This window comes from Danio rerio, chromosome 8 (assembly GCF_049306965.1).
Source record: "Danio rerio strain Tuebingen ecotype United States chromosome 8, GRCz12tu, whole genome shotgun sequence".
NCBI lineage: Eukaryota > Metazoa > Chordata > Actinopteri > Cypriniformes > Danionidae > Danio > Danio rerio.
The window spans coordinates 515,249-537,500 of record NC_133183.1 but is presented as its reverse complement, the minus strand read 5'-3'; the positions used below and the strand labels follow the sequence as shown (position 1 = coordinate 537,500).

Below are 22,252 nucleotides of genomic sequence, written 5' to 3'. Positions count from 1 at the left end.
CCCTTTGGCCTTCAGCACTGCTTTAATCCTTCATGTCAGAGATTCAGCAAGCTGCTGGAAATATTCCTCAGAGATTTTGCTCCATGTTGTCATGATAGCATCACACAGTTGCTGCAGATTTGTCGGCTGCACATCCATGATGCCAATCTCCCGTTCCACCACATCCCAAAGCTGCTCTATTGGATTGAGCTCTGGTGACTGTGGAGGCCATTTGAGTACAGTGAACTCATCGTCATGTTCAGCAGTCTGAGATGATTGAGCTTTATGACATGCTGCGTTATCCTGCTGGAAGTAGCATCAGAAGATGGAGACACTGTGCTCATAAAGGGATGGACATGGTCAGCAGCAATACTCAGGTAGGCTGTGGCGTTGATGCTCAATTGGTACTAATGGACCCAAAGAAAATCTCCCCCACACCATTACACCACCACCACCAGCCTGAACCGCTGATACAAGGCAGGATGATCCATGCTTTCATGTTGTTGAACCGAGCATCCGAATGTGTGAGCAGAAATGGAGACTCATCAGAGCAGCAACGTTTCTCCAATCTTCTATTGTCCAGTTTTGGTGAGTCTGTGTGAATTGTAGCCTCAGTTTCCTGTTCTTAGCTGACAGGAGCGGCACCCGGTGTGCTCTTCTGCTGCTGTAGCCCATCCGCCTCAAGGTTGGCCGTGTTGTGTGTTCAGAGATGCTCTTCTGCAGAGCTCGGTTGTAGCGAGTGCTTATTTGAGTTACTGTTGCCTTTCTATCAGCTGGAACCAGTCTGGCCATTCTCCTCTGACCTCTGACCTCATCAACAAGGCATTTGCGTCCACAGAACTGCCGCTCACTGGAGATTTCCTCTTTGTCGGAGCATTCTCTGTAAACCCTAGAGATGGTTGTGCGTGAAAATCCCAGTAGATCAACAGTGTCTGAAATACACCAACAACCATGCCACGTTCAAAGTCTCTTAAATCCCCTTTCTTCCCCATTCTGATGCTCAGTCTGAACTGCAGCAGATCGTCTTGATCATGTCTACATGCCTAAATGCAGTGAGCTGCTGCAATGTGATTGGCTGATTAGACATTTGCGTTAACGAGCAGATGGACTGGTGTACCTAATAAAGTGGCCAGTGAGTGTATATTGAATATAATTTTTCTCTATTTGTAAAGAATTGATAATGTGATATGGATTGTGGTGATTCTGCAGTGGGAGTGCATCTCCATAGAATCTAATAAACAACATAAATTCCCCCGACACATTTTTGCTGTGGTCTGTGCTATTTGCAGTGTTTCTATATTTGCATGTGTTGTTTGTATTTTCATGCATAACTAAATCTATAAATACAATCAAGAAAAAGATTTTAAAAAATAAAGAAGATAAACAAAGTGTTTTATCGTTTCCTGAGTCACACTAACAGTGTTCAGGTACAGTAATTAAATAATAAAAACAATTCAATAAACGTAATCTTCGGAAAATTTTTAAAATCATTATACAATTCCCGGCATCAAAATCATGCGCAAATGATAAATCATAAACTCAACATTGCATATGCTCCAATGTCTCTATTGCCAATAATCACATAGCGATTTTGATGCTGAAACGGTATATTGTGCAGCTCTAACAAACACACACACGCATACACAGCCACGCACGCACACACGGAATGAAGTCAGAATTAAGTGAATTTTTCCTTAAAACAGATTAAATAATCAGACAATGGTGTAAATAATAAAATATTTTATCAAACTGAAAACGAGATTATTTCTCTTTCCCCCTTTGTCATCTATCTATCTCTATCTGTATATTTAATTTCATTTAAATTATTCACCCTCTTGTAAATTTGAATATTTTCCAATAGTATATTATATTATATTATATTATATTATATTATATTATATTATATTATATTATATTATATTATATTATATTATGTGTTTGTTAATAGAAAAATAAAGGACTGTAAAATAAAATAAAATAAAATAAAATAAAATAAAATAAAATAAAATGAGTTTATTATTGTACAAATTCAGGACCGGATAATTATATATTATCTTATATTATGCTATGTTATGTTATGTTATGTTATGTTATGTTATATTATATTATATTATATTATATTATATTATATTATATTATATTATATTATATTTTATTTTACTATATTATTTTATATTGTATTATATTATATTTTATTATATTATTATATATTACATTATATTATATTATATTATATTATTTTATAATACTAAATTATATTATATTATATAATATTAAATAAAGGACTGTAAAATAAAATAAAGAGTTTATTATTGTACAAATTCAGGACCGGATAATTATATTATATTATTTTATATTATATTATTTCATATTATATTATATTATATTATATTATATTATATTATATTATATTATATTATGTTATATTATATTATTATATAATACTAAATTGTATCATATTATATGATATTATATTATATAATACTATATTATATTATATTATATTATATTATTTTATTTTATATTAATTATATTATATTTTATTATATTATATAATACTATATTATATTATATTATATTATATTATATTATATTATATTATATTATATTATATTATATTATTATATAATACTAAATTGTATTATATTATATTATATTATATTATATTATATTATATTATATTATATTATATTATATTATATTATATTATATTATATTATATTATATGTGTTTGTTAATAGAAAAATAAAGGACTGTTAAATAAAGACAAGTAGTAAGAATAGTGTTGTTTTTAGAAATAATGAGTCAAAGTGAAGTGAGCTTGTCATTAAAACAAGCAGAATAATCTGACAATAAAGAAAGAGGAATAATCTTATGTAAAGAAGATAAACGTGTTTATTCTGCTTCTCATATTGTCAGAATATTATTTGCTTATTACTTGCATGAGTAGTAAGAGTGTGTTCTCAGTGTGTTGTACCTCTGAGCTCTCCAGGAACTGCAGGACGTCTGGATCTTTGAGCAGCGCCGGGTGTTTGACCGTCCTCATCAGATACCTGAAACACAGATTTTAGTATTATTAGTGTCAGCTTCAGTTCTGGATCAGACGTCCAGCGCTGACCTTCACCTCCATCAACACACACATAAAAAGGGCAGAGAAATGTCAGCGCCGTGCTTTCCTCTAATGTTTATTCGATTCATCAGTTGCTGCAAAACCTCCTGAGCTCACACATTAGTGTTTATCTAATATCTGTTGCTTAACCTTTAATCCACAGACGAGAAGAACACCAGTGAACTTTAACACACACACACACACCGCTCAAATACAGGAAAAAACACAAACACAGCTCTCAAATAATGGAGAGAAAACACACACACACACACAAACACCCTCAAATACTTGAGAGAAAACACACACACTCACTCTCGAATACTGGAGATAACACACACACCCTCAAATACTGGAGAGAGAACACACACACTCACTCTCAAATACTGGAGATAACACACACACACCCTGAAATACTGGAGAAAACGCACACACACACTGGTGTAACCCGTATATACTGGTAAGAGACAGACAACCACCCACCCACACACCCACACCCACACACACCCACCCACACACCCACACCCACACACACACACACACACACACACACACACACACACACACACACACACACACACACACACCCACACCCACACCCACACACACACTCCGCTGGAGATTTTTGTTGTTATTGTTTAATAATTTTACTTTATTGTTGTTATTTATTTTTGTAATTAATTATTGTTTATTAATTATTTTAATAATTGTTCAATGAAATGTCAATTCAATTAGTTAATTACAATATTGATTAATTATTAAAATGTTTAATATTTATGTATAAATATTGTGAAATAACTTTTCAATGCAGATTTATTTTAAATTATGTTAGATATTAATTATTAAATATTAGAGAAGACAGATGAACTGTGCATGGAGACTTCTGTTATTATTAATTTTTTTATTATTATTCTGTAAATAACTTCAATTATTGCTTTAATTATTAATTGATTACTGTTTATTATTTGAATTGATCAATAAAATATAAATTACATTGTTTAATTACAGTATTTATTAATTAATTAAATACTGAATATGCATATATAAACAGTTTAAAGTAACTTTTCAAAGCAGATTTATAATATTCTTTTAAATAAAGATATGAATATATTGTAATCATTTTTATATTACTTTTGTAACAGATTTTAATCATTAATTAATGAATGTTTATTAATTATCTGCACATGTATGTAGTGAGTAGTGTGAAGCACCTCTCCAGAGCTGATCTTCTCTTCTCCACAAACTCCACCGACGACAGGTCCTCTTTCCCCACTTTCACCTTCGTCATGCCTGTAACACACACACACACACACACACACACACACACACACACACACACACACACACACACACACACACACACACACACACACACACACACACACACACACACACACACAGGTGTAGAGAAAGATCTTCAATACACACACACACCCTTGATCATTCTTCTGACGTACCCACAATGCTCTTCTCCGGCGCAGGAGGCACGATGAGGCCGACATGCAGATATTTGGAGGCCAGTTTACTGTGCAGACCCAGAAAATCACTGAAGCGCCTCCTCACACACACCTCTGACCTGCTGAACACCGACAGACACGACTGCGCACACACACACACACACACACACACACACACTCATTTATATACACAGAAAGAGAGAGAGCTACACACACACACAAAGTGAGTCATATACTCTCACAAAGAAAGTGTCTCTCTCACACACACACACACACACACACACACACACACACACACACACACACACACACACACACACACACACACACACAGGTCACATTTAAAATTTTAACATTTAAACACACACAGAAAGTCACACACAATCAAAGAAACAAATTACACACATACAGAAACAAAGAGATGCACACAACACAGAATCACACACACACACAAACACACAAACACACACACAGCAGATTCAGGTGAATTGCTCACCTTGGTCGTCACTTTATACACCATGTATGCATTCATGCCGTCACCTGTTGAAAACACACACACACACACACACACACACACGTCTTTACACTGAAGTGAACTTCTTACACAGACTGAAACACACACACACACACACTCTTACAGTGAAGATGTAAGAAGCAGTCTCATAAATGTACAACAGTGTGTAAATCTGATTCTGAGTTTATCAGTTTTCATGCAAACACTCATCATACACACACATCATATACACACACACACACACACTCATCATACACACTCATCATACACACACACACACACACCTGCAGCTCAACATCTGAAAAGACCTATTGATTAGCAGTGGGGATCTGCAACTCACACAAACACACACACACACACACACACACACACCACACAGCTCAAACTTGTCATACACACACTTCATAAACACTCACCCACTTTCTCCGGGTCCGAGACGGAGATCTGGATGTCGAGTGTGTCTCTGCTCTCCTGCTCATCTTCATCCTGAGGGGGAGAAGGAGAGAGAGAGGGAGAGAGTCTGTGTGAGTGTGCGAGATCTCAGAGTCTGTTTGATGAGTGCACATTTGTATCTCAGTCATACATGTGTGTGTGTGTGTGTGTGTGTGTGTGTGTGTATCTGTGTATATATGTGCACATGTGTGCAGTGCATGTGTCTGTAGTGTGTATGTGTACATATGTGTGTATTTGGATGGATGGACGGACGGACAGATGATGAATGGATGGATGGATGGAACGATGGATGGATAGATGGATGAACGGACGGACGGACGGAACGATGGACAGAACGATGGATGGATGGATGGACAGAAAGATGGATGGACGGACGGATGGAATGATGGATGGACGGATGGATGGACGGAACGATGGACGGATGGATGGACAGAACGATGGACGGATGGATGGACAGAACGATGGATGGATGGATGGACAGAACGATGGATAGATGGATGGATGGACGGACAGACAGAACGATGGATGGATGGATGGAACGATGGATAGATAGATAGATGGATGGAACGATGGATGGCTGGATGGATGGACGGATGGACGGAACGATGGATAGCTGGATGGTTGGACGGAACGATGGATGGATGGATGGACGGATGGACGGATGGATGGACGTAACGAGGGATGGATGTATGGATGGATGGACGGAACGATGGATGATAGATGGATGAAAGGAAGGACGGACGGACGGAACGATGGACAGAACGATGGATGGATGGAAGGATGGATTGATGGAAGGATGGATTGATGCATGGACGGAAGAATGGATGGATGGAACGATGGATGGATGAATAGATGGAACAATGGATGGATGGAACGATGGATGGAACAATGGATGGATAGAACAATGGATGGATGGATGGATAAATGGACGGATGGACGGATAGAACGATGGATGGATGGATGGACGGATGGAACGATGGATGGAACGATGGATAGAACAATGGATGGATGGATGGATAGAACAATGGATGGATGAATGGATGGAACGACAGATGGATGGATGGAACGATGGATGGATAGAACAATGGATGAATGGATGAATGGATGGATGGATGAATGGATGAATGGATGGATAGAACAATGGATGGATGGATGGATGGAAGGATAGAACAATGGATGGAACGATGGGTGGATGGATGGAGTGATGGATGGATAGAACAATGGATGGATGGATGGATGGATGGAACGATAGATGGATGGATGGAACGATGGCTGGATGGAACGATGGATGGATGGAACGATGGATGGATGGAACGATGGATGGATGGATGGATGGAACGATGGCTGGATGGAATGATGGATGGATTGATGGATGGATGGAACAATGAATGGATGGATGGATGGATGGATGGATGGATGGATGGATGGATGGAACGATGGATGGAACGATGGACGGATGGATGGAACGATGGATGGATGGAACGATGGATGGATGGAACGATGGATGGATGGATGGATGGAACGATGGCTGGATGGAATGATGGATGGATTGATGGATGGATGGAACAATGAATGGATGGATGGATGGATGGATGGATGGATGGAACGATGGATGGAACGATGGATGGAACGATGGACGGATGGATGGAACGATGGACAGATGGATGGATGGATGGATGAAACAATGGATGGATGGATGGATAGATAGATGGATAGAACAATGGCTGGATGGAACGATGAATGAATGGATGGATGGATGGATGGATGGATGGATGAATGGAACTATGGACGGATGGATGGATGGATGGATGGAACAATGGATGGACGGATGAATGGATGAAACAATGGATGGATGGATGGTTGGATATAGATATACATATATACAGAGGTTGGACAATGTGTTGTAGGTGCTCTGTCTGCATGTGCTCCTCCTGCTGTTCACTCTTCAGGTGTTTTGGAGGAGTGAGTCAGGGCAGGTTTTCCTCCAGCAGCATCAGTAGTGACCTGAACACTATTCTGATGAAGAACAGCTCAGAATCCCTCTGGCCGCTGTGCAGGACTCCTGTCTGTCATTCCCAACACCAGCTGATGCTGGACTGAGGAGGAGCTACACCAGACTGACCAACTACTGCGCTCTAACAGCAGGCCTTTCATTGTCCAACCGCTGTATGTGTGTTTATGACAGTGTGTGTTTGTGTGTGTGTGTGTTTGTGACCTCCTCAGGTGAGCGGTCGAAGGCCCCCAGCTCTACTCTGCTCCCGATGCTGACGGGTGTGACAGGTGTGATGGCAGGCGATGGGCCGTCAGAGAGGATCGGCTGACGCTCTGGACTGTCCAGAGAAACTTCTTCTGTGGCTTCTGAGGACACAAACAAACACACATGCGCGCACACTCAAACACAAATAAATATTCCACACATACATTACAGCTCCATATCATTAAAGTTCCACATTTTAATTTTGGAATTTATTTTTAATCTATTTAAATTGAAAATAGCAATAAAACAAAATAATACTCGTCAATATTTATCATATATTTTCATTATTATTATTATCAGATAAAAGGTTTATTCTACTCAGTTGAGCTCAAATCTTTTTAAAATGTGGCATTTCCGTTATGCGATCCTCCAAAAACAGGTGGATGGAAACACAGCTCCTGATAAATTCAAGGAGTCAGAGTGAGTTATTCCTCCGACACCACAGCTAAAGTGTGCAGTCCAGCTATTCTGCATTATTTCTGAAAACAAGACTACACGTTTTGCTCGTCTACAAAATGCTTCTTGGTTTCGGAGTTTGTGGATACTAGCCGTGTTTCCACTATTGTGCCTGAAGCAAGCGTGCCAGGGCCAGTTGCATTTCCACTGTCACTTCCGGAGCCTGATCAGGCCAAAGCAGGGCTTCCTCGGGGCTAGCGGTTGGCCTTTTTCAGTCTGCCGAATACCTTGGGCCAAAGAGGGCCAGCTGGGGCTTGGGGGTGGAGTGAAAGGAGAGGTGGACTTTATGTGTAAATCTGATAAAGATCTATCTTTATCCGAGTCTGGTAAAGATGGGTGATGTGGAGCTGCACAATTAATCTCGATTCAACCCGCAAGACGATCTTAATCCAGCATTTCCACGATTCTGTCAATCATATTTTCAAGTTCTGGAGAGAAGTAAAGGCGGCTACACGAGTGATTTCATTGTTTCACAAACGTTGCTCAGTGACCCTGACACCTCCAAATGATGTTGAATGAGTCACATACTGTATTTATAAGCTATAATTCACCTAAAAATGTCATTTTTGTCTAAATATAATGATGTTTTCGCGATCGGGAAATCACACATGACGAGCTGCTGACCGTGAGCTGTTATCACAGAGAGGGCGCGCGCGCGTCTACTTTAGTGAACAGGACCTGCATATGTTGCTAGTAACAGGTAATACAGCTGTAAATAATATTCAGTTTGTGGCACAGAGTGATCGTTTGGGAGCCGCTCGCGAAGTATGAACAAGCACTTAGCAGTGAAAATGAAACCGAAAGTGTGCACTTCATTTAAATGATCATATCGCATTTTAGAGTTATGATTACGGCAAGCATTTGATCTGTGTTTTCTTTCATAGTGAACCCACAGTAGTGCATGAAAATAAATGTTTACAGTGTCAGTATAACTACTCAAGCCTATATATTGCTGAATATAATCTGATAACGGCAAATGTCTGATTTTACCAGTGAATAAATGTCTCTAATATGACAGATTGCAAGCATATATCTCAAACATCATAATTCAACTTCAGAATTATTATAAGTAGAATAGAATTATTTATAGAAACCAGTAGACCTACACATAATATTATTATCGACGTTGTGCCATATGTTTGTTTTTACCATACCTTTATTTTACATCTACAGAATCGTGAGAGAATTGTGATCTTTATTTCGAGCATTTCTCTTCGAGCATTCGCGATTCTCATTTTAGCCAGAATCGTGCAGCTCTAGCATGATGCCATTACACTAGTTTTCCAATCGCGCACAAGTACATGCGGCAAAACAAACAAATAAATAAATAAGGGAAAGAAAACAGATAGCTGGTCAGTTTAGGATATTCCATAAACACCTTATAGGCGAGGGGTCTTTTCTGCTTATGATCGCCCTTATGTTTTGCTTTTAAATGTAAGACTGTTGCAGAAAATAATAAAGAAGTTTTCATTTATAATTGACATTTCTTTGCTGCGTCCTCCTCGATGTTTCAGTAACGCATAATAATCTTCACACCATATTAACAACACAGCGGAGCAGCCAGTAACAGCTGTTGAGAGTGTTTGTCAAGTTTAAATGGTGTGTTTGTGCATGAAACATGCACGTTTATATGCATGTGCGTGTGTGAGACCAGGCGAAATAGCGCTCGCTTGATGTTGTGAGCGGCTGGGTTTCTTTCTTTCTTTATTTTGGAGATAATACAAAATATGAACACAACTGAAAGACATAAAACTCTACAAATGACGTGTCCACTTCTGTATGCTCAACACAATAGTGTCATATCTAGATTATATAGCCTGAGCTATATTAAATTCATTTAAAGAGTTACAAATATCAGATATAATAAAATCACATTAAATAAATAAACCAGTGTAAAACAAACACAAGCTAGAGCACTGTGGGTATATGCACTCTCAGAAATAAAGGTATGTGAGCTGTCACTGGGGTGGCACCTTTTCAAAAGGTACACATTTGTACTTAAAGAGTCCATATTGGAACCTCAAAAATATATATCAGTACCTACAAATTTTAGGAGGAACACTTTTGTACTTTTTACATACTAATATGTACCATTGAGGTATTAACATGGACAACACTTTTAGGTACAAATGTGTACCTTTTGAAAAGGCAGCACCCCAGTGACAGCTCACATGCCTTTATTTCTGAGAGTGCACAATACATAAATTAAACTGTTTTAAGCCATTTTAAACAAAAGACCTCTGAAAAAAAAGGTTTTAGATATCTAATAAAAACAAACAACAGAGGAGTTAAGAATTATTATTAATAAAGTATTTGGAGATGATGATGATGATATTAATCAAATCCTGCAAGCAGAGCATCAGAAAGCTCCTTCTGTTGTGTCATCAGTCCTGCAGCGCTGCTTTACAAACGCATTGGGGGAAACTGCACACAAACATGCGTTCTGTGTCCTCAAACAAGTGTTTCTGTGTTTATATGAGGTGGTCAAATTGAACACTGTAATGTTAAATGTAGAGCTCTATTAGTGGATATCTGCTAGGAGCAGTGATGTATAGCCTGTATATTACCTGCTGTAATGTCCTGAAACACGTTCTGAGGTGGATTTTATACTCTTTAAAGTGTGAAGTTAATATATATATTCAAAGTGTATGTATATAATCTGCTTGTAGACTTGCATACCATTAGAAGAATTACCATATCACAAGAACTGGATAAGTTATATAGTTACCAGGTTTGGGTCAGGGGTTAACCTAGGTGGAAATTGAGGTCAGGGGTTAACCTAGGTGGAATTTGTGTAATATATGGAGAACAAAGGAAAACAACGGATGTAAAAGGGTATTTAAATAAGCCAAGAACAGGAGTGAGGCAGAATTTTTCAGACAGAGATGCTACTGGGGGTCTCCTGAAAGTTCTCCTTTGTTGTCAACAATAAAGTATATTCTTCTGATATTCATAACCTCCAGACTGAGTTTGATTTAGTAAGAGAAAAACCAAGAAAACCACCACATTTGGCGTCCCTCTGGGTGGGCTGGAAAGGAGCAGGACTGGTGTTACTGTGCATGCTGGACTGGAGAGAAAACACAAATATGTGGCCACAATAAAAAACGGTAAGCGTTTTTATGCTTATTAGTTTGTGTTTTTTCTGCCAGGACCTGCTTGTACAGGTAAATACACTTGAACTGTTTCTCCAGCTTTAAAGAATTAAAAGTAAATGTAAAAAAGATATTAAAGAAAAAAGGGGTTTTGAATAACAGAAGAAAAAGAGTAATTTGCATGCAAATGATCTGTGTTTTCCTAAGAGGGCCTTGATGGATAGGATAAACATTAACTAGTAACTGTTACTCAGATTTGGGAAATTATTAATGATATAAGATATGCATAGAGCATTTATAAGTTTTAAGAGAGAGTCTTTAATGTGTGGTGACAGTTAAGAGATTAAAGCAGAGTAAGGTATGCAAATGATCTGTGTTTTCCTAAGTGGGCCTTGATGGATAGGATAAACATTAACTAGTGACTGTTACCCAGATTTGGGAAATTAATAATGATGTAAGAAATGCATAGAGCATTTATAAGTTTTAAGAGAGAGTCCTTAATGTGTGGTAACAGTTAAGAGATTAAAGCAGATTAAAGTAGAGAGATGCGCGCTAAGACCTACGATACCGCTTTGTTTGAGGAGATAAACAAAGGGCTGCATGGGTAGGCGAAAGCCTGTGGTTACCGCTCTAAGGTTAGAGGGCTGCTCGGACAGGTCACTCAAGAGGAGTGTAGTGTAGAGTATTTATTTAATTGAAGTGTTTGTGTATTTGCTGCTTCAGATTGTGGCAAAATAGTCCACATTGGTGGGCAGAGAAGACTGCCTTCCTCCTCCTTGAATGGAATGAGGATGGGGGGATGCAGCTCCTGTTACACTGAGTGGAGAAGAGGAGTGAATGAGAAGAGGAAAAGTAATAAGATTAGAAGTGTGAATGCGTTTAAAAGTATGTTTTCAATAAGGAGTAGGTTAAAATAATGATTATAGTATATTATAATATAAAAGGAGGGCTGCATATGTGTGGTGTGATTTAAAGAACAATAGGAATAGTGATTGATGCAGTTTAAGAGAAGAGATTATGATAGAAAGAAAGGAGTCTCCTAAATTAAAACTAATGGAACATGTGCATTTAAAAAACACAGAGTAAAAAGCAGAAGAATAAACATTTTTCTGAAATTATCTTTGTGTTTTAAGTTTGAATATGTTAAAAAAAAAGAACAATAGGCAGAGTGAACTGAAATTCTTTACATAGCAATAGGTGAAAGACAGTCTGCTCCAGGATGGGGGTAAGGGAGAGATTTATGGTGTCCATGTGTGAACAATAAATAGATTATGTCTAGTTACAGCACTAGGGAAACAGAGAAGAGGAGAGTAGAAGAGAGGAGATCAAAGTATAGATAAAATAATGACATAGACTTTAACATAATTTGGATAGAATATAAGTTATTAATGAATAGATAAATTATAAAGTAGTATAGTAAGATAAATTAAATGAGGAAAAACTAATAATAGAGTTATATTATATAGAAAAGAGTTTGAAACTTTACAAGTGAAAAAGAATAAATGAAGCCATAGTGATCAATATATATAGAGATAAAGGAAGTATGGAGTAAAAGAATGTATTAATAAACAAATAGATTTACTAAATAAATATGAATGAATAACATATAAGTTATGTCTTTGATTGAGAATAAAATAGAAAAAAAAAATAAGTCCACTGTTTCATAGATAAAATTAGATGTTTAAAAAATACTTACAATATAGGCACATTGAACAGATAAGATAAAAAGTAAAAAAGCAGCAACAATTTGAAGAAATAATTGACTTCAGAGAATTTGTTTGTATTTAAGGGCAATAAAAATGTCTTTCTCAAAGTCAGCTATGTCATTTATTTGTAGTAAAGTACAGTGATTCAGATGAAAATCATAGAAGCTAGGTAAATGTTAAAGAATGTGTTAGAGTGAGTTTAAAAGATTAATACATGTAAAAGTTTATGCAGTAAGAAGCTAAAATTGATAATTATGCATTGCACTTCAAAAATGTAAAATGCTTTTAGTAAATAAATATGTGAATTTAATTAATAATATTAACTTTGAGCTATAGCAGTAATGATTTTGAACAGTTATACCAGATATTGGGCCACCATAGTATTGTTGAATTAAATCAAGTAGGGAAAAACAGATATGGAAAAAAAAAGAAATGCAATACTAAAATACGTGACAGAGAAAATAAAAGATAAGATAATGACAAATGGCAAACAGAAGAAACATTTGATGCAAGCAGTGAGAAAATAGAAACTGAGTATAGAAAATGTTAGGGAAATTAAAATTTGATGTAAAAATGAGTGGCTAGTCAAGGAACAATAGCATAGATGAGGAGAAATGTAAAGTAAAGCATAATATGGAGCTAAAGAAATTATTTAGAAGAACACTAAAGAAATAGAAAATTAAACATTTAGATATGATAAAATGATTGTGAATTAGAGAAAAATAAACTGTTAAACCGTAAAGAGGAGAAAATAGATGAGAGGAGTCTTCATTTGATGAAAAAAAAAATGGGAAAGAAGGAAAGACTTTTATGAGCTAAATTCCATATATTACTTAAGAGGACATAGGGATGGACTTTGGGGGACTGTGGTCTCTTACCTACTAGACATCTCTGAGTGCACTAGCAAATGGAAAAGGTGTTTGAAAAACACAATGGACAAACTGTTGGCTGTGGACATTTGTGAAAGCAGTGAGGCAGGCACTGCATGCCCAGGAATTACTGAGGACTGGAAAGGCTACTTATGTTCAGAGACACTTAAAAGAGGCAAACAAGCTAACGATGAACTGATCAAAGAGAAAAAGCGCTCCACCAGAACTTTACATCAGCTCAACAAAAGAAAAGAAGCCAGCACTAAGAGAGAAGGGGGAAACACTGTGCCCTGATATGGACACCACAGAAATGACTGCACCAATCTATGAACCAGTTGTCTTCTCAGGGTGTGAGGAGGGGGAGTCTGGCAGTCCATCTCAAAGCAGTCGACCTATAGTCCAAATTGAGTACAATGTGACCACTCAGAGGGCAAAAATAAGAGCAAAAGTGTAGCTACCCATTCTTGTATCAAATCAGACTCCTATCAATATGATAAAAAGAAAAGTATCATGTAAACTGCAAGAAAAGTCTTAGATGATAATATACAATGAAACTTTAAATGTGTAAGGTTGAAATGATAAATTATGAAGAATGTTAAATTATTTTGGTTCATTTTCATAGGTTAAATCATAGAGATTATTGAACATAAGAGGATAAATTATAATGCATGGTGGTGATAAAAAAACATAATAAAAGACAGCTTTTGATAACTGGAAAAAAAAAATTAATAATTTGGGTTAGAAGTTGGAGTTAAGTATTTAGGTTAAAATTAGGGAAAACTTATTTTGAGTAAACTAAACCAAGATTTGAGAGAAAAAATTATGTCAGAGATTAAGACAGAAAAGTGATTTATACTTGAAGAGAATGAAAAAAAAAAAAAGTGAAATGAATTCACAATACTGAATAGGTCAAAAAGTAACAATTTTAAAATTACTAAAAGAATATTTGAAAGAGAAAAGTGTTTAAAAACAGAAAACAGGTTGTTTTACATATCTGAAGAAATAATTAAAAGCAAAAAGGATTAACGACTAAAGGAGAAAAATCAGATCAGATAGAGAGGAACCTATAAAGAAATCCAGTGATTTTTCAGTCAACTTGTAGAAAATTACAACAAAAAGTTTATGAATAACCAGTTTGATGTGAGAACAGGAAGGAATTAGGAGCTGAAAATGCTGAAAAGTGAAAAATGTTAATTAATAGAAAATGCAAAATAAGAAATAGCTCAGAAATAAGAAATTACTTAGGTGTCAAGTTTTAATAATTATTATGAGTTCAGGACATTAAGGGAAAACAAAATTAGCCAGCATAGGGAGGATTAATTAAAATTAAACCAGATGCAGGTCTGTTATATGCTGGAATAGGCATTATTGAAACTTTTGAGAACATAGCAATAATAGAAACACTTAGATATGTTATGGCATTTCTAATTAAAGTCAATTTCAATTTGGTTGTGATTGTATAGGTGAAGAATAAAATGGATTCTATTTGAATTTGATTTGAATTTAATTTTTGATTATGACATTAGTCAAAGCAGACAAAAGTAGATGTTGTAAAATTTATGATTTAAGAACAGTCAGTGATAGAGAATTTCTTAGCAGAGGTTCCTAACACGCGCTGCACTTAAATTTGTTAGTTTGGATGCCAAATATGTTAAAGTAATTTATTTCTGTTCAGTTAATTATCAGAGGAGGGTAGACACTTGGTTACACTTAAAGTAAATAGGCTGTTATACATTCATTAGAATGCATAAAAGGATTTAGAATATTTCGAGATGGATATTGTAACGTGTAGGAGGACTTAGTTGTCTGCAGGTACATTTAGCTCAAGCTAAGTAAAAGACAGAAATAAATTTTTTAGGGATGATGGGTATAGTGTTAACAAGATTCTGTATCTATTCAAGATGCAATAATAACTGTTAAGCTGCTAAATAAGAAATTGATTTTGCTTTAAAGAAAATAAAGTAGCAGGTCTAACACTAGTATAGAGTCACAACCTTAATTAGATTATAGTACAAATAAACAACCTACTAGTCTTTATGAACATGTGTAGCATCAAAGGGAAGCAAAAAAAGATAGATAAGATTTTTGTAATAGGAAGTACAGATTGTTGATACAACAGCATTTCTAGATATTGGCATTTGAAATGTACATGGTTTGAATCAAGGGTGAAGTGGTAAGGAAAATTGGGCAGCAAGGATAATGATCTCATTTCTGAATGCAGTAATTATTGAATTGTTGTCCACATGTGACATTTTTGCAAAGTAGAATGTGAGTAGAGGAACAACAATAGATCTAATGGGTTATTCAAGAACTTGATAGTGGATGTTGTGATATAATAAAACTAGCTTAGGGCAAGAGATACAAACTTTTGGAAATAACAGTTGTGGTAAATGAGTGAAAGTAATTCCATCAGCAGAGCAGGGAAGAAGAAACAGTTACTATATTTATGACAAGAGAAGTAAGTCTCATATTTGGAATACCTTCAGAAATAAGTTTAATGTGTCTGCATTTATAAATAAATTAGAGTAAATAAAGTCAATTAAAGTAAATAAAGGTAATTAAGTAGATAATTAAGTAGATATATGATTCAGTGAATAGATAAGTAAATGTGTTGATAAAGTATTGGAAATAAAAAAAAATTGAGCAATCACACATAATTGTAAGGAATGATTGAAAGAGCTGAAGATGATCCTTCAAGGCCTAGTTTAACAAGATGTGTTAAAATAATATACTAGACTGGATTGATTTGTTACCTTTTGCATTAATGATTGCATGAAAACTGACAGAAACAAGCAACTAACATTGCATGAAGTACTATTGGGTCGACCCTTGCATGTAATCTCGTATTTAACCTTGTGGAATGTTTGGAGAATATTTATAATGCATTGGAAAGACGTTTGGTCTTTTATGAGGAAACTAACTGCCATGTGCAAAGCAATATCTGTACAGGAAACCAGAATGGACCAGAAGCAGAAGATTAATCCGGTGATCGAGTATATCTGAGGTTTTCTGGAGAAAGTGGAGTGAAATCAGGAGAAATGGACCTTATGCCAAGGTTGCCAAAGGGGATGCCATCAACTGGGTACCATCGGAGACACTGCACAAGGGTGCCAAAGGCAGTTCATCAGAACAGTTAAAAGAGTAATTCTGATTATATACCTGAGTGAGAAATACAGAAGGTGCCACAAATTCAAGTGATGATAATCACCACAACTTCAGGTTATAGACTCTCAACATAAAGTCTTTAGCAACACTTTTTAAGGCTAGAACGAAACAAAGAATGCTTGCAAGTATGTGCCAGATTTAGGGTCAAAAAGATGAACTAGTGCTAAAAATTTTTTATAGTTTAGATAAAGAAGAGGATGATGAAGAGGATCCATGCCTTGGGTGTTAAGTGCTAGTAACCTCTACCCCAAAACGGTGGCTCTCTACGATACGCAAAGTATCTGGGCTGAAGATCAACGTACTCTACGGATTATGTGTGTGGATGTTAGATTAGAATATTGTGTTGTGACCCTAGATTGGGAGATTGTGCATGTTTATTTTTTGTTTTAGTTTTATTCTTTACTGTATGTTAAATAATCATGACCCCCAGAAGCAAATAGATAACTAATTGTATGCTTAAAATACTACTTTTATGATGATATCAACAAAATAGAATCAAGTCTTTTACTGTGTCCTCGTCAAAACAGGACACAGAGGTTTGGCGTGATTCTATTCCAAAGTGCAATTACATGATTTGGTCATTTGTAATAATACTGTGACATATATTTGTCATTAGGTAGTATGGCTGAGGGCTAGATCATAGAGTTGCACTATGGGCCAAAAGCAAGACTATTAAGACTTAAAGTCTTAAGAGGAGGGATTATATGAGGTGGATTTTATACTCTTTAAAGTGTGAAGTTAATATATATATTCAAAGTGTATGTATATAATCTGCTTGTAGACTTGCATACCATTAGAAGAATTACCATATCACAAGAACTGGATAAGTTATATAGTTACCAGGTTTGGGTCAGGGGTTAACCTAGGTGGAAATTGAGGTCAGGGGTTAACCTAGGTGGAATTTGTGTAATATATGGAGAACAAAGGAAAACAACGGATGTAAAAGGGTATTTAAATAAGCCAAGAACAGGAGTGAGGCAGAATTTTTCAGACAGAGATGCTACTGGGGGTCTCCTGAAAGTTCTCCTTTGTTGTCAACAATAAAGTATATTCTTCTGATATTCATAACCTCCAGACTGAGTTAGTTCCTTTACTTAAGATCACTGAATAATCTGCAGCATCCTTACATTATTCTCTTAATAATGGGGAATCAGCTGTTCAGTGTCATTTAGCCTAGAGAATTTGTTATCTGTTCAGGTCTCTCTGGAGCATTTGGGCTGAATATTTGACAGTGTCTATCTAATCGAAGATGTTATATGAGCCAAATCACACGAGTAGCAGTGTGCTATGGCTGTATATCAGCACTGGTGGGAGGCGTGTGTTGGCACAAGGCCGCAGGTGTATAAACGCAATATCACACTGCTGCTCGTGTGATATTGTGTTTATACAACAGTTTGACGGCACAGTCTTGTACATAAAAAAGAAAATCAAACACAGAGAGTCTAAAACCGTTTTGTATGAGGCACTACTTTCTTCCGTCATTGATTCACATCTGCAGCTGACGTCAGAACAGCAGAAGCCGTTACTCATTCACCAACATCACTTTAGAGCTGGTGTTTGAAAGATTCTCTATAGCCAACACAATCTCACGGCAATTCGTAACTTTTTCATTTAGTGGCTAATTCGTATGAATTCGTACGATCTAATTCGTACAATTTAGTACGATTTGCTCATCCCCCAATGATGGTTGGGGTTAGGGGTGGGGTCAGGTGCCACGCCTCCTTTTTAAAATCGTACCATTTCGTACGACTGAACTCGTATGAATTCATACGAATTAGCCACTAAACTGGCAAAACGTAAAATACTTACGTTTTCTCGTGAGATCAGGCTGCTATAGCGTAATGTGAAGCAGCGCTTCTAGTGTGTGACCTACTTAAGGTGATGACAAAACAGCTGATTTTTCTCACATTTTAAGATTATTAGGCTGAACGTGACATGAAATGCCACCCGTCTACAGAGATTTCTCACCAGACTGCTGTTGTGTTTGCGATAAGAAGGGACAAGGCTGAATCCAGCTTCTTATTCACTGCTTCTTATTGACTATCTGGTCCACCTTAAAAACCACGAGGCTTTCGTTTTTCAGCTTTTTATCCGTGCTCGAGAACACACTGAGCAAGGGCTTATTATGCGGTTCTGGCGTCATCTTTTGGATAGACAACATCATCTGCCGTAAATGAGCTTTCTCAGAAATTGTAAATATTTTAAAATAGGCACTATTCTTACAAATAAACTGCATAGTTGCAATCTAAACAACTACATTCTCCACTAAAAAAAGCCTCAAAAGTACATTTTGCTGTCGAACAGCAGTAATATTTGTCAAACTGTAGCCTGCTTGTTGCTTGCTGTATGTGGGCGGAGTAATACACAGAGGTGAAGAGGCCTTGTGTGATGTTACTGGCAAAATATTGCACGGCTATCAGCCAATCAGATTCAAGAACCAGACAGAACTTTTGTATAAAATACTACACTTTATAGCGAGTTATTAGCGGAGCATTTGTGTGGTGTTATATTATGGATGGTGCGCTGGGTCCCTCCGCTAGTGGCGAGAGCACTTGATGCCAACAGTGGGTGGGCGAGTAAAGGAATATACTGAATGAAGCACTCAGGCCTGTGCGTATAGACATATACTGTGCGGCTCATCTGTGTGTGTCGGTTGTCTTCAGTTTAATAGTGTGGTGATGATGTGATGGTGTGCTTCATCTGCTGACTGAGTGGGCGGGGTGTGTGACGGTTGATTTGAGGGATGTTCTGGGGCGGGGTTTACCTGACACATGATTTTAGCCTCACTGCTCATGCTCCCAGGCTATTGGCCCGTCCTGATAGAAGCCCTGCTCACACTGGCCCCACAGTGGAAATGCTACTGATCACTATAGACTGAGAGTTCTCAGAGGGAGGGGCTTGGTGCAGACGTGTGTATATGACAGTATCTGCAGCTTCATTATGACCAAGGAGATGATAGTGGACATGAGGAAGGAAAGGAGAACTCATCAGCCACTGTTTATCCGCGAACTTGAAGTGGAAAGAGTGAGCAGTTTTAAATACCTGGGGGTCCACATCTGTGAGGACCTCACCTGGACACTGAACACCACCCAGCTGGTCAAGAAAGCACAACAGCGGCTGTACTTCTTAAGGAAGCTAAGGAAACTCGGTCTGTCATCTAAGATCCTCAGCAACTTTTACAGCTGTGTGGTTGAGAGCATCCTGACCAACTGCATTACTGTATGGTATGGCAACGCTACTGAAAAGGACCGCAAACGTCTGCAGAGAGTGGTGAGGACTGCAGAGAAGATCATCAGGTCCCCACTGCCTTCTCTGCAGACTATCTACCATCACAGAGTCCACAAGAGAACTGCCTCCATCCTGAAAGACCCCACTCACCCACAACACGGTTTATACACACCCCTACCCTCAAGGCGGAGATATAGGAGTGTGAGATGCAGGACTGCCAGACTCAAGAAGTCTTTCTTCCCATCAGCTATCAGACTTCTAAACAGATAACCAACGCACATAACAGTCTCTTTTTCTGCTCAGTACAACACTACATTCCCCATCCCATTTTGCACTATTTTATTTATTTTTTTGCACAAAAGCCAAATGCACTAGGCACTTTTTTTGCATAATAAGCACAATTAAAGAAAAAAAAACTCTGTACATTGTTTACATCTGTTTCATTACTCAAATCAGGTTTATATATTGTTTACTTTCATAGATATTTATATACTTACATTTTATAATCATACTTCAGTCACTTCTGTGTATATATGTGTATTTATGTGTATGATGTGTATGATGTGTATGTTGTGTGTATGACTTCACTGTGGACGGCAAAGTAAGAATCTCATTGTACAGGGAGACGTGTTTCCTTACTGTGCACATGACAATAAACAGTTGAATTGAATTTGGCATCAACAAACTCTGTTTTCAGAAATAATGAGGTCAAATGAAGAGAGTTTTACTCATTTACACTTTGACGTGAGATTATTCTGCTCACCCCATCAGCGGATCACTGCTTGTTTTAATGAGAAGCTCTCTTCATTTTGACTCATTACTTCTCAACACAACACTACATGTTCTCCTTGTCCAGAAAAAGCTTGTTGATTTGAGTGTGTGTGGATATTGGGTGTAGAAACAGGCAGACGCTCTGGGTCGGGTCAGCATGTGTTGTGTGAACTGACCGGCGAACAGGTCCTCGGTGTCGTCGTCCAGCAGGATCTGCTCTGCTTTGGGGCCGTTTGATCCAGTGCTGGCCACTTCTGAGGGAACATGGAGATCTTCTGGAGACTGAAAACACACACACACACCGTTCACACACTCATTCTGCAGCACAGATGAATCAGACACTGCACAAACACTCATCAGTTGTGATTATACTAATAATAAAGGAATAATATTCAGCTTATAGGACTCCTGAAACTAGACTCCCGCTCTTTAGTCAGCGAGACTGATGTGCAGGAAACCAGACACACACACACACACACACACACACACACACACACACACACACACACACTCGTTAAAGTTAATCTTTAAACACACACTCCTGTGTAAAGGTGTGTGAGTGTGTGTGTGTCACAGGATGAACATATGACCTGCTGGACAGGAAGTGTGTGTGAGGGGCTCTGAGGCTCTTCCTGCTGTTCAAGGTGTGTGTGTGTGTGTGTGTGTGTGTGTGTGTGTGTGTGTAATGTGCTGATCGGTGGAGATGAGGAGAGCAGCGTCACATGAGCTCATCTGACTGACAACAGCACACACACACACACACACACACACACACACACACACACACACACACACACACACACATAACAGGACATCCATTACACACACACAAACACACACAAAAGGACATGCTTTACACATACATGCACAGTTGCACACGCACACTCACACAAACAGATGTGATTTATACACACACACACACACACACACACACACACACACACACACACGCACGCACGCACGCACAAACTCACACAACAGGACATGAATTACTTATACACACACACAACTGAACTGGCATTACACACATACACAACATAACCTGCTTAATACACACTCACACAGCAGGAAATGTTATGAACACACACACTCTCTCACAATGAACACACACACACTATAAAAACCCAAACAACAACGCGCGCACACACACACACAAACACTCATGTGCACACAAACACTACTAGCGCACACACACACAC

At 37.5% G+C, this 22,252-nt stretch overlaps 2 protein-coding genes and 1 long non-coding RNA gene across 3 annotated transcripts in view; 1 reads left to right on the top strand and 2 right to left on the bottom strand.

The window, feature by feature from the left end:
- Positions 1-22,252, bottom strand: part of dmxl1 (Dmx like 1) — a 372,767-nt gene that overhangs the window by 105,787 nt on the left and 244,728 nt on the right. The window lies entirely within an intron of this gene.
- The window catches only part of LOC141375560 (uncharacterized), a 138,049-nt gene that overhangs the window by 105,631 nt on the left and 10,166 nt on the right, over positions 1-22,252 (top strand). The window lies entirely within an intron of this gene.
- The window catches only part of snx2 (sorting nexin 2), a gene marked incomplete at its 5' end in the record, with an annotated part of 45,319 nt that overhangs the window by 18,755 nt on the left and 4,312 nt on the right, over positions 1-22,252 (bottom strand). Inside the window, 7 exon segments of the mRNA NM_001037698.1 lie at positions 2,957-3,032; positions 4,297-4,375; positions 4,543-4,684; positions 5,039-5,082; positions 5,473-5,542; positions 7,725-7,867; positions 21,230-21,335. Coding sequence (NP_001032787.1) covers positions 2,957-3,032; positions 4,297-4,375; positions 4,543-4,684; positions 5,039-5,082; positions 5,473-5,542; positions 7,725-7,867; positions 21,230-21,335 — 660 coding nt within the window.